This window comes from Topomyia yanbarensis, chromosome 3 (genome assembly GCF_030247195.1).
Source record: "Topomyia yanbarensis strain Yona2022 chromosome 3, ASM3024719v1, whole genome shotgun sequence".
NCBI classification, from domain to species: Eukaryota; Metazoa; Arthropoda; class Insecta; order Diptera; family Culicidae; genus Topomyia; species Topomyia yanbarensis.
Genome location: NC_080672.1, coordinates 426234670 through 426249347, shown reverse-complemented (window position 1 = coordinate 426249347; position 14678 = coordinate 426234670). Strand labels below are relative to the sequence as shown.

Genomic DNA, 14678 nt, shown 5'->3' with positions numbered 1-14678 from the left:
GAACCATCAGTATAAACGATAGTTGAACGGCTGAAACGATTTGTCAGGAGCTCTTGAACAACTGGACGAACAATTCCCAAGAGTTTTCCAGCTTTTGCGCGCTTCTTGATGATCCAAATGACCTGGGTCTTGCAATTGTACCACTTTCGACCAGGAATTAGCGTTCTGGTGTAGATATTTAGAAGAGGCGTTCCGACTATTTCTACCAAACGTTCAGAAGCTCGGTGTAACAGAGAAAAGTCAGCATTCTCCCTGCTGTTTCCCAACATTCTAATGGCTAGCTGGGCTACAGTTTGAAGAATGAGGAGATCTAACGGTAGGGTTCTAATCTGCTGATCTAACCTGCTTCGGCCATAACATGCATATTTGATCATTTTGTCATATGCAGGTGCCAGGGTTTTGATGACCGCATCTCCACCTCTACTAACGAGTCCGATGCCATGCAAAAGTCGCGAAGTAATAATTGTGGATTCGATTTGTAGTAAAGAAGAGCGTTGACCACGGGATAGCTTGGCACCGAACATCTTGACAATGCGCAGCCTAGATTCACATGCTTCCTTCGTCAATTTGCAGTGCGCTGTGAAGTTGAGTGATCGATCGAGAGTGATACCGCGGGTTTTCAGGCGTGCTTCTGCCGGTATAGCAACTCGATCTATTGTGATTGCGTGACCGGGTTGCAATAGAAGATGCTGGATTTACTACGAGTAGAATATCGTCGGTCTACAACAAGATCTTTACAGTATTCGGAACACCGCTAAAGATTGGTTGAATAGCAACGAGAAACAGCGTAACCATGAGTACTGGAACCTGGAACGATCGTTCTGCCAGGAAAATGTTCAACGCGTTGACCATTCTACCGCGTAATTGCCATTGCTGCGTTGTTCGTAAGATGCCATATCTTCAAGTTATGTCGTAAGCCTTGGATAAGTCACGGTCGGGTAATGACCTCTCCAGTCCTAAAAGCATGTTGTCGTTTGTCAAGAAGTCCGCTCGACTCTAGTTCGGTAGTCAACCGTCTGTTGAATATTCGTTCGAAAACCTTCGTCATACAGCTCGTTCAGGTGATTAAACGGAATGCAGCAGGACCCGCATCACTCTAGCTTAGCTTTGGGATTGGTACGATAATTCCAACAGGATGGAAATACATCACTCCGCCATATTCTGTTGAAGAGTTCCAACATGGCAGTTTTCACCGAAAATGGTAGTCGCTGAAGCGTTATATAACCGATGTAGCCCGGGCCTGAAGAGCCACTTCGTACTCTATCGAGTACCCACAGCAGCTTATGCAGAATGATGTCAGTGTTGTAAGTACCGTCGGTATCTGGCGAGAAATCGGCGTGGTTTTGTTCGGCCGTTTCCTTCTTTCTTTTCAACAATGGCGAATAGCTGGAGGTGGATCTTTCGCCATAATGTTGTGCCAGTTCTTCAGCTACTTCTTCCGCCTTATCCGTGTAGCCACTTTACCATTTTATGACAGTTAGTCGATACTGACGTTTCCCTCTCAACCTATTCACTATCTGCCACATCTCTGCCGCAATGGAACTTGGAGATATCGCGACGAATTCCTCCCACAATCGTTTTTTGGCGTCATGTAAAAACTTTCTTGTGGCTGCCCGCGGATCTAGAAAGCGTTTTAGTGCATCAACTTCTTCTGCCTGAATACGCCTTAGTGCTCTCAGTGTTTTTCTTCTCGTTTTGACGGCCTCTTTGACCTCCGGACATCACCATGGAACCACCACACCACGGCTCTGCCAGTTGTACGGATTATCGTGGTGTCGAAAACAGTCGAATGATATTATTTATAAACAAACATTTCACGAATATACAACGAACAAGGAAAATATATTCACAACCGTAATTCACAAGACAAAAGAACACCTGAATTGAGCAATTGACCGAAAACCACAATACCAACGCATTGACGAAGATTATGAAGGAAACTGAAGAACTCCAAGTGCTATTGGACAATTCTGAAAAAGCATCATTGTCGAGAAAAAGAATCTGCGCGCATCGAAAAACTGTGTACGCTGAATCCAATAACCCAACCACATTCTTTCTTATTTATTCACTGTAAATGTAAAAGATAAACGGCTCCGAAAAACTTACATCTAGTTTCGCGATGAATAAACGAATAAAGAAAAAAAATCTTAAAATGTCATTTTAAAATTTCTTAGAGGAGCCGTTGAACATTGGTGATTTTTTCTTCCAATTCGTTTATTTGACACGACTCGATGTGTGAGCTTACTGAAGTAGTGTATCACAAAAGATAAATAATAACACAAGCTTTAGAGTTTTGCGTTTTACTTTGTTGATTGTCGCTTTCGTCTATACAATCGATGGATCAGATTATGGTAATGAAACCATCTTCTTTATTTGTTGTCTTTCTGAGAAAAATTCTCCATTTCATAAGTTCGAAAATATCGACTTCGGGTGTTTCTGGAGACAGATCATGCAAACGAAGCTCGATTACATTATGTTCAACGAGCACGAGGATTTAGATTCAAGCATTATTGCAACATTTCATGTTAATATTTAAAGTAAAAGTTTCGGTTGCGATTGCACCGTTCAATCATATCAATATTTCATACATGGTGGAATTGAATTGTGTGAACTTCATAATTGTTTTTTTTTTATATTTTATAAAGACATTCAATTAACCAGAGATAGGAAGATACGAAAGATTTATTTGGGTGCTATCAAGGCAAAGCAAGCGTTTGAAGGCAGAAAGTATAGGAAGGTTTCAGCGAGCTTAAAGTTTTTCGATGACTTAATCATTTGTCTTCTACTGCAGATGTCTGGATGTTTTAGCATTTTGATAAAATTCGAATCACCGAGTTGTATTAGTCTTTACAAATATGATCTTTCAATAAGGGATCCACTTCTCTAGTGGGGGTCAAATTTTACAGCTCCCGCAGTCAACAATCACTATACAGATACACCCCAGACAAAATTCATCTCAAATTCATTGCAAGACCAAACTTTTTACATCCCGAAATTTCTGTATTCTTCGAAGAACAGCTACACAACATCTATAGTAGACTACCCAGAAATACAACGGATTTGTTGATTTCCAATCCCACCAGGAGTGTCAGCTTCAAATTCGAATTAAATGGGACAAGTCTTTGAACTAAATCGGAAAAATTGGCGTGAGATTTTCCCACAATTTACATAGAGATAATCGAACAGTCCGCATTTCCACCGCAAGCTGGCAGTATGTGAATCAGATTATCACTGAAAGTGATAACAATAAAGATCATTCCATTGCCTACAAGCTTGTTGAAGACTGTACATCAATCAAGCTTGTAATAAGAAGCTGTTAACCTTTAAACGTAGTCCTATCTGAGGAAGCTTAGATCGCATTGTGGTGAATCAAACCTTGATTCTTACGAATTTATTTTGTTTGTGATGAATATTAGTATATGATGAGTCATCTTTTGGTATCCATACAATATTATGCACGCATTAAACTGATATGCGCCCCCAACGGATTGGATGCAAAAATAAGAATATGGTAATCCATTTTCACTATCGTCATTTCAATGCAACAATGTAGTATAAATTATTCACGAAGTACAAATAGCCGCCGCTGCTACAATCATTCAACTTCTAAAAAGCAAAACCCCGATAGCTATCGACGGCCCATTTGCTGCTACACCCTACAATCTAATTTGTCTCCATTTACACAAACCCTGTTTCAAGCCACTGTTTACACCCAATTTAACACAAATTCCAAACACAAACGATTCCGTTCGGTCTCGCCAGACATATAGTCAATCAGTCCAGTTACCGCCTGGCCCATAGCGACACATGAGTGATAAGCGCCTTATATGCGTGTGCTGTATTGACCAATCGACTGCCCGCTGCTATCGACAGTTGGCAGTACACAAAACACCCAGCGAAAGACCTTGAGTTGTTCACCTGTTGTATTCGTCGTACTTACCTTCATTTTTATTAGCTGGCTTGATTGTGACGTTGATCGACGAGAAGAAATTACTAGCGTGCTCGCAACTCAGCAATTCCTGCTGATCGACACTTTTAGCCGCCACTGGACCTGGCCCCAGCAGCATCGCGGAAAGTGCAAATGTGCTCCACACCGCTAATGGTAGCATTTTCTGGCAGAAGCGTAATCCACGTGAGCTAGACATCTCTTTCAGACCGATGTTATGGAAACTTTTAATTGCGCAACCCTTTGAAATTGGTATATGCTATACACGTAATTCCTTCTCACGAATATTTCATATTTTCGCAAAAAAACACTTGAACTAATTAGAGAAACTTATTTACAAACTGTCAACTTTCGTTTTGATGTTTCTCACTTTCCTCATGCAGTAGGCTTGCTACACAGGCAAACGAAATTTACACCGCGACCTTGTTTCCTTGGGCCCTTTAATTGCTATCGCAAAATAACACCTTGCGTTTTCAGCAGAAACAATCTCATGTGACACTCCGTTAGGCCTAGGGACTATTCCCGTCCAGAAGACACAACTCGGCTCGTAGCAATTCTCTGGTTAGGAAAGACAGAGGCGCAAAAAAAACTGTAAACAAACCTGGACAGACACTTGACGCGTTTCTTATCGCGGCGATTTCCACAACACAGATGTACACTCTCTTCTTATTTTCAGGCACGGTATATTATTTTTATTGGCCCCACACTCTCCCCTTCTATTACTTTCTGACAGACATCCCTGCGCTCTATAACTTTTCCATGAACTTCACGCTCATCACACTCTCGCCTTTTATTCTGCTCTGGTTTTGAGGGCCGTTTTTATGTACATGTACGTGCAGCTGTCAAAAATTCGCGAAAAATGAACACACCACTGCCGCTCGTCAGTAAATGGCAGCTAGAACTAGCCACATATCCACCCGTTCAGCTGCTCTTCGACCGAGTACTGCCCTCAGACCATATCCGTACGGTACGATTTAATTGCAAGCTTGCCCGTGTACTGGTGCGATTATTTATTGCAAATTTCGCGATCTTTGAACTGACGATTGGCGTAGCTTAACCGTAGCCCAGTTCGCTCGTCACTGATCTCGTGCACTGCAACCCGCAACGTAGGATGACATCCAGCAGTTTCGAGTGACTCTAACGGTCCCTATAACTTCAACATAAGCCCCCAACCTTGGGGATTACACTTCTATAGCAGTTAATCCTTACTCTTCCTCTCCGGCACGAATCTCTAGGGCTCTGAAGGCTCCTCTGCTACCGTACACCAAACTGCGATACCCCAACCAACCATAACAAACACCCGAAATGAACTGACGACCAAGAATGAAAAATCTGACCGTCGACGCTCGAGTTTCAGCTCTTTTGCATCCACACACTACTGCTGCGGCCAGTCAGGTCTGTGTTTGTTTAGCCCGTGTGTTGGGTGTTTTTCATTCATGGTTCGCTCTCTGCTCTGCCACCCATTCGAGAGGAAGCAAAAAAGTTCATTCTGTTGGCTCTCTGCTGCGCCGCGTACCGGCGGTGCGATTGGGTGTCTGGCATGAACGTCTCTCTTGCGCAACGAGTCGCTCTCGCGGTGCGATGTTTTTTCTCACATCGAATGCGAATTCAATCAGCTGTGGGATATAGATGCATGCAGGATGGTCAACGCGCACGCAGAAGAACTTCCTTCCGGCGGTAGGATTAATTTTGTAAGTTGAGGTAGACTGTGGATTATAAACAAGTGTCAACTAATCCGAAACAGTATCTGAACTGCACAATAGGACTAGATGATTTATATTGTATCTTGTATCCAATATGAAATTAGGCCATAGTATAAAATGTACCATGTGCCATTACCTCAAACCGTTTTGTACCTGCTATAAACAAGACGAAGGGACTGAAATATGTCCACGGATAAGCAAAGACTTAAAGTTATCGAATTTGGGGCGCAAAGAAATAGAAGAATTTGATGCAGTGAAGGGGAAATATACTTCTTGACATCAGGAGAATGTTATATTTGTGGTTTAGGTATAACTATTTGAAACTTCTGCAATGAATGGCGTACTAAAATTATTTTTTTAAGTTTTTTTATATAAAAATATTAGACCTTTCCACATTTTGAAAAAGTTTTGAAATATACATGAGTCAGCTCAAATTTTTGTTTTAAGTGTGAATTTAAGAACTTTCGCCAAAAATGGCTTAATTTGGACATGATTTAGAGGTGGTTCCAATCAAAAATCGTGTTTTTGATGTTTCCATAGAAATATCGCTTACACTCTAATTCAATAGGTCCTACATGTCCACAAATCATCAAAGGTTGTTCTTTAGACATATCTTAACATGTTTTAACAGGTGAACATAGCTCTAATCGCAATAGAAAATTTGTTCACTGGATTTTCATATTGAAAAGTATGGTTTTGGTATTCTTTTCTAAGTAAAAATCCAGTTAACAAATTTTCTATTACGATTAGAGTTATATTCACCTGTTATAACATGTTAAGATATGTTTAAGGAACAAACTTTGATGATATGTAGACATGTAGGACCTATTAAATCAGAGTGTAAGTGATTTTCCTATGGAAACATAGCAATTTGATTTGATTGGAGACACCTTTAAATCATGTCTAAATTAAGCCATTTTTGGCGAAAGTTCTTAAATTCACACCTAAAACAAAAAAGTTTGCTGACCCATGTATATTTCAAAACTTTTTCAAAATGTGGAGAGGTCTAAAATTCAAATTTTGCGACATAATACAACTATAGTCACTGGCAATATATTCAATAAATTAGCGCAAACAATTTAATCTGTTGCTATAGAGAATTCGAAAACAGAAAAAATGGATACACAAAGGGACCATCAATAAATGAAGTAGCAATTAGCATTATAAGTGAGAGGGAGAGTTTTGTATTTTGAGAAGATACGTGACGACAGGAGGTAGGGAGTCATGTCACGGTACGTAATTTTTTTAGAAGGAGTTCAGTCAGTTTTTATTGAAAAAATCCTTTTTCTTTTGCGTATTCCGAAATTTTAAGAATACATATATTTAAAACTCTTTTGAAGTAATTCGAACAATAGAAACATTCTCCACAAATGATATATTATTATTACTTTTGCTAATGAAAAACTTTGAACCGAACCGATTTTTATCTGTAAGATCCTATAAAAAACTACAAACCAATACCAACAGACATAACACTATGAGGAAATTTCATCAAAAAATATTGATCCGCCAGTTTTACTAGAAAAATAGCTCCACCTTTTATACACGGTCCCAACCAGTCATTTGCAAAAGGGTAATCCCTCAGGCTCGGGAACAATTTTTCACTAGTCGTCTATCCCCTGTATACTTGCGCGTATATCAGTGGCACCATAATCTCAAATGCGGTCACAGTCCCTACTAAAAATATATCAAAAATGACCGTTAAAGCAGGCAAATAATTGTTTTCGAGTTTTATGTCTGTTGGTCTGTGCCAATAACACCTAGGTGGTTCACATTACTTATCATCAAATTCTACACAAAACTTTACATGCGTTTTTCTCGAAACCATGTCTTCGAGGTCGGTATGAAGAATATCTCAAGAAATCTTCAATTTTATTTACAGCAAACTTATTGAATTATCAAGTCTCAAGACTCGTTTTGCGAAATTTGAACAAATAATATTTTTTTATGCAATTAACGATGAATTTTTGAGGCAAATATTGATTTTTCTCTTCAAATACCCATCATTTGGGCCCATTCATAAATTACGTAACGAAAAAATTACCCAAAACTGACTCGCCCTCCCCACCCGGGACAAATTGTCACAAATTTATTTAAATCATACCCCTCCTCTAGTATGTAGCAAATTCCTCAAAAAAAACTTCTTTGAATATAGCATGTTGCGTAACATTGTTGCCTACTTTCCCTCCCCTTTATGTTACAACCTCTTACATTTTGAAACCACCCCCCTCTCCACCCAACCAAAAGAGCTAAGTAGTTTACTAATGGTCTTTTTTGCTTGAATTTCTGAAAGAGAATGAGACAAGATAGTTGAATATTTTTAAGGACATTATACAAGAAAGCCATAACATAGCTCATACGCCACACACCCCTCTTTCCCCTGCCTAACCATGTATCTGACATGAATAAATATAAGTTTTCCCGTATATTCGAATAAAAAAGTGCGTTTTTACATGCGTGTGCTCCTGTTTAGTCAAATTACCGGGAAAGTTCCTACCGTTACTCACAAACAACGAAAAGCTGGGTTGCTTCGATTGATTTGAGTTTTCCTATCTGTCGCTTCTGCTGGGTGTGAAAGGCGAACGGCCCACTCGACTGAATTGAAGGTGAAGATATGTAGAAGCCAGGAACGCATGCTTGTTGCTAGGTCAGTCATTACTCGCTTGTTTACATTGAGAAAAATTTAAATTTGAAGTGAAAATTCAAACGCACGAATGAAAGTTTTCGGACATTTTCCTTCGGTCATCTGTATAGGGGCAGATGATTTGAAGTTTTGTTATCGAATGATTAAAGTTTCGCGGGTGTAATTTTCAGTGGTGTGTGATTAAAGTGCATTTGAAAAAGTGAAATGAAAATTAGAAGAAGAAAAATAAAAGTGTTTCGAAAAGAAACCCCAAGTGAAAAGGGGTGATACTTTCGCACAAAATAAGAACTACAGATGGTATTCCGTCAAAAACTCGGGGTGATTGTGTAGGAAGCTATAGCTTTCTCAAGTAGCAGTTTCGTGGCACACCGGCAAGGTTAGTTAAAAACGTATGTCAGATACATGGTAAGGCATGGGAAAGAGGGATGTGTGGCATAGGAGCTATGTTGCGGCTTGCTTGTATAATGTCCTTAAGCATATTATATTACTTTCCACATTCTTGTCTCTTCTGTTATCCTGCACTGGGCCCTAGGCCATTGGATCGAATGTCTTCCTCTGGCAATAATTCACCTCAAGGTGCGATGGGACTCGAAGGAAAATCAACTTCAGGGTTCAAATTTTATTCTGACAGAACGATATTCGACCGTGGAAGAAATTCGCAATAATAAGTTTCGGGTTGTGGTAAATTGTTTGAAGCAGGAAATGATATTGCTGGCTACGGACCTCTTACGAAGACGTACAAAGTACATGTACCAGCTGACCTGGTTGAAATCAGTGGAGTTGCTTCCGATTCGAGTCTGAATTGCGCGGATCTGCTGACACACGAGGTTAGCAGTTTAAAAGACCCAGTGCTTCAACCAGTGAAGGTACTGGACTGCAAACGATTGCATTCAGCATCAGTCGCAGATGACGAAAACAGGACATCGCACGCGCAACTCGGTGTGTGCCAGATCTACATCTGAGTCGTACTGCGAAATCGTTTACTACTACTCATAACAATAGCTCTAGTTGACCCCAAACTCAAAGTATTTTGGTCCATCTTGTATATGTGTAACATAGCTGTAAAATTTCCTAAGTTTCATAAAAAAATATTTTAATTTGTAATCCCCTAGATTTTAAAAATTTAAAATGTAAAACAAATAATTTAGCAACTTGCCTTATCAAATAAACGAAATGAATAAAAACGCGATCTTTTTTGTATTTTTGAACTCCGCGAAAGAGTTCGTAATTTTTATCTGAAACAAAAAAAATGAATACTTCCCTATACGGAAGGGGTTTTTGCACATTATAGTCTATTATAGTGACAAAAAGTTGAAATTTTGAAAATATTAGTCTTTTTTGATGAAGTATTCGATCTTACGGTCTTTTTTAGCAGTAAGTGCGTTAATAACATTGAAAAAGGACATTTTCAATGCATTTTAGTTTAATCTATGTATCTATGCATCACTATTTAAAAACCAACATTTTACTTTTATACGTAGCTGTTATTGTATTTTACAATCGTGCACGGAATTTTAAAAAAAACATGGTTTTCATAAAATAAGCTTTAAAGTCATTAGAAAGAAAAAATCAAATTGAAGGAAATTTACAGGCATTAGATGTTAATCAGCTGGACTCTGATATTATACAAGAATATTCTCAGACAAAAGTATTTACGATTCAACTAAAAAAATCGATTTTTTAGCTAACTGATGAGGAGACCCCTTAGTACCATCATGTCAAACTTAAATGCTACAAATCACTATTTCAGACAGTATTGTGGTGCCGGAAAGGATATCCAAACACAGCAAATAACTGTGGAAATCAGACTACCTTCTAATTTTGCACAGTAAAAAAGCAATCAGTAAAATAAGCAAACGATTCTTCCTACCAATTTGTTGCTTATCCATTGCACAAACAGTGCATTGCGTTCATATTTCAGCCCCCTGCAAAAAAGAACGATGCAACATTGCACTGACCCGTGATACGAGCATTCCTTCATTCAGCCTTTCTGGTATGAGCTTGGATTGGAAAACTAGTCATAGTTGTAGAAATTTTACCGAGATTTTCCCCAGTCCTACGTCGATCGTCACACAAATGTCGAAGGACCACGTGACACAGTTTTTATTAGTAAAACAAGCAAACTTTTCTTCTTTCCACATTGTTACTTATCCATTGCACAAATAATACATTATCGTTACTTCCGGTTGCGTAATCAAATAAACACTTTGATTTACTCATACTAAGCCTGTACTGGTAGCGTTGAGAAGTTTAGCCCAGATAGAAAAACTTCATTGTGAAGAACAACACTAAGTCGAACATGACAATGTTAAAGCCAAGATCCCTGTTTACATCGATAACGATGAAATCGAAATGCGTTCACACGACCTAGCATCGCGCACGAAATAATTAAAAGATTCATGTCGGAATACGGAGAACTGACAATCATTACGAGCGATATTTTCACTGGCATTCACAATGGTGTTCGTGTTATGAGTATGTGACTGACAAAACCTATCTTTCTCTATCTGACTTTAGTAGCCAAAAGAGGAAAATACTTTAACTATACGCAAATAACGCAAGGTACCTAGTCACATTCCAACGTGCAAGTTCTCTAACCAGATGGCACATTACGGAAAAACAATTGTAAAAATCAACCTACTACAGTTAACACCAACAGACAGCTTTCGATATACGCCTCTAAAACACAAATCAAATCCAATAATTGATGCATCTTATATCTCGAAACCTACTCCCATTACCACAGGTGCAATAACAACGATTGCACCCAGTGCCTCCCAATCAACAACCAGCAACATTATTAAAGCAGCCTCAACCAAGATTACTCATGCGGCCGTGTTAAATGAACCAATTACAAAAAAACGAAAGCCATGCAAAACTAGGAATTGACTAATTGAGACTCTCCACCAGAGCAAATTCAAATGATTCCATACCCGTAAGCTAAACGTTGTGTATTGCAAGAAACCTGCGATTAGAACCAAACTACGGAATACTTCCTAACTCTAAATATGTACAAATTTAATATTTGGCAGGATATATGCCGCTGCAGTCGTGACACTTGAACTTTTGTGCTCAAAATCTGACTTTGGAACTTCACAAGTCAAAAAAATCTAAGGAAGTAAATATTTCCATTGCCCTGGTTTCTCAACAGGCCAACCCGTTCCATATAACTACTGAGAACTACTGGTACAGAGTCAAAAAACGTGCATGGCTTTCGGGCAGTTTAGACGAACTTTTGGAACGAGAGGTGTATTGCAAGGGGGGGGGGGGTGAAAAAATTCTTTCTCCCATCAAACTCACAAGTAGAGAAGTGGTTGTCTTGTTACATGAAGGGACAACAACACTCTCCTGTTACACTAACGGCTGAACGAAACTGTAGTGTAAAAATCCGTTTTAATCCAATAAAACTAAGAAAATGACCCACGATTCTGTGCTCAGAAAGTAGGATTATCTCTTAATAACAAGAGTTGAAAAACTGTTAATGACCAACATTAAAGAAATCTATTTGTATTATCACCAATTTTGGTGACATCATCAAAAATTATATTCGCTGAGTAGCAAGTCTGGTATATGTAACTACACTGTCGGGTCGAATGAGTCTTCTCATCTTTAAGTGCTGGTTGAAATAGGTCAGTTTAGATATTTCATACGCCTTCTTTGATCTGTTCCAACCTAAATTTGGCTTGGCATTCTGATATATTTTCCAGTCGATAACACGATTCCCCTTGCTTGAGAAGTACCTAGTTGCACGGTTTACCACAAACAGGATAAAAAATGTTTGCCCTCTTGTTGCGGATTTCCGATTTTTTTTCGCAATTGGTGCCACTATCTATCAGAACTGGCGAAACCGACGACAGTGCGCTTTTCTCGCTCGCTGTACGCACTCATGCTGGTTGATGGTAAGAAACTGTTTCCCATTGAGGCGTCTGGTTGTCTGGTTTCGTATTGATTTATATTTCAGTGTATGCCTGCGGAGCTGTTTGCGGCAACATTTCCCTCCTCTCCATGGTATAAGTTCGGAAAAATTGCTGCTCGGTTCACAAACGACCATTTGAAGAATGCACCCTAACCTACCTCGGTTCGAAACGGTGTGCGGGAGGCTGGAGCCGTACTCGTTTGTCACTGAGCAGTTGGAAGTCCGTCAGCAATTTATGTATGAACCTACCACATCTACAGTACTGTTGAGCTGCGGCCAATGTGATGCCGGATAGAGCATAGAAAGGCGACAATCCTTCAGGATTTTACTATATTGTCATACTCTTCATTTTCAGTGCCTTTAGATTTCCGATCTTAAATTAATTTTTCATATTATTGGTAAGCTAACGCTGCTGGTATAATTAAAGATAAATAAAATTTATTCAATCCTTCCCCTATTGTGCAAACCAATGTCTAATATTTCCCCCAATACACAAATTTACCGAATTCATTTTAATGTCCCAAATCATGGATTATACGTCGAACTACACCAAAGTGGTTGCTGCCTGGAATAAATAAGATACTCACCTTAACACTGAGCGTGGGCAGGTTGAGCAGCTCGTGAATTAATTAGTAACCCTCAACTGCGACGTGGTAGAATCGTGATTGATTTTAATCACCACTAGTAGACACGGGATTCAGTACACCGTCGAACGGCTGGCGATACGGTTGTTTGGGATTAAAACAACAAAACAAAGCACCGGTGCCGCCAGGCTGACATTTCTGTATTGAAAATTAGGTATTTATTTTGCTACTCGAATAAAGGCGCGCGCGCGTTTGATTCGCACCAATAAACCGACCATGTGCCATTAGCTTAAGCAGCTGAAGGAAGAAAAAATGGCGCATAATTTGCATAATTTTATAACGAAACACCAGCGATCTACTAGCGAACACTTAAAATGGGATTTTCCTCACCGCCCTCGATGAAATCACCCGATAGATCTCCATTGTTTCACTTCATTAATTTTATTTATGACACATAAAAATAAATCACGACTTATGTTGAACATTGATAATAATTATAAATCTTGCTAGTTTGGCTCGTTTACAATTGCCCTCCATCTCCGACTTATGCGGCTATTGTTTTTCGAAGAGCGGTAATGTCTGTACGTGGGTGTTTCGATGTTTTTCTCCGTCATATTTGTGTCATTCGCCAACATGGGACACATTGGGGAGGAAATCGTTATGTAGAACTATTTACCTTGAAGGGTAGCCGATCATATTTTCAGCCCCCGGTAGAAAAAAGAACGATGCAACGTTCTACTGACCCGTGGTACGAGCATTCCTTCATTCAGCCTTTCTGGTATGAACCTGGAATGGAAAACTCGTAGAAATGTTACCGAGATTTTCCCCAGTCCAACGTCGAGCGTCACACAAATGTCGAAGGACCACGTGACACAGTTTTTATGCGCCAAACTTTTTACTATACACAAACGCACAACCATCTCTCAAAGTTCTCGTCCAATCGATATTTACTGGCGCCATTCTGTCCCCGATAGACGCAGTCTAGTACTCGACAACAAGCAGAATCCGAGGGTTGAATAATGCTGATCTATGTAGCAGAGAGCTGCATAGTGGAGCCGCTTCGGACGGGAGGACAAAAACTAACTACAGTTTTTTTTTGGCAAATGCGCATGGGTTGGGAATTATGCATGGAATGGGCTTTGGCTTTATCGTTTCATCAGAGAGGAAGGGAGATCGAAAAGAAAGTTTAGGCACAAGTAGGAAGGTAAGTAGAGCTATGAGTAGGTTTTTACCCACATGGAGGGATACGCAATCTTGCTTTTCTTGGGCTGTACGAGTGGATGCCAAAATCACGGGTTGGTTTGTGTTGTTCGAGAATACCGATGACAACTTGTTGGCATGATGTCAATAGAGTGAACTATGATTGGTTCTATTATCTAAGATCTTAACATTGTAGGTGGTAGGGAAAGTATTCCACTATAAGCTTGATTGTTGAAACGGTATACCTTTAGTTAAGCTCCAGTAAAAAAAATTGAAATGAATCTCTAGCAACAAACAAATGGCGTTTAAATTAAAAGTTTCAAAACAAATTTGCTAATCTAAATTATGTTTGGTTTCACTTGAAAATCTCATTTCTATTCATTCATTGTGAAGCAAAAAATACCTTTGCGTTACGTTTGTCCTTACTGCATCCGCTTAACTTTATTTGTAAGTATATTAACAGAATCAACGGTCGTCATAGTTCTCACAAGTTTCTTATCTCATGCATCCACGCAAGTCTAAGTCTATTGATGACATTTGGTCCTTAGACCGGCGACGACTGGGTGCTATCAGTCTTCTGCCGATAGTAGCAGAATGAGAGGGTGCGAACAGAAAAAACACTACCGTAAAAATAAATAGTTGTTCGGAAATCAGTTCCAATAACACTTTAATCTGGCATTAGTGA

General features: G+C 39.4%; 1 protein-coding gene across 1 annotated transcript in view; it reads right to left on the bottom strand.

Moving 5' to 3' along the window:
* LOC131693571 (division abnormally delayed protein) overlaps nt 1–5292 on the bottom strand; it is a 290533-nt gene extending 285241 nt beyond the window's left edge. Inside the window, exon 1 of the mRNA XM_058981494.1 lies at nt 3941–5292. Coding sequence (XP_058837477.1) covers nt 3941–4145 — 205 coding nt within the window. The 5' untranslated portion in view covers nt 4146–5292. The remainder of the gene's footprint in view (nt 1–3940) is intronic.
* Between the last annotated feature and the right edge of the window lie 9386 nt (nt 5293–14678).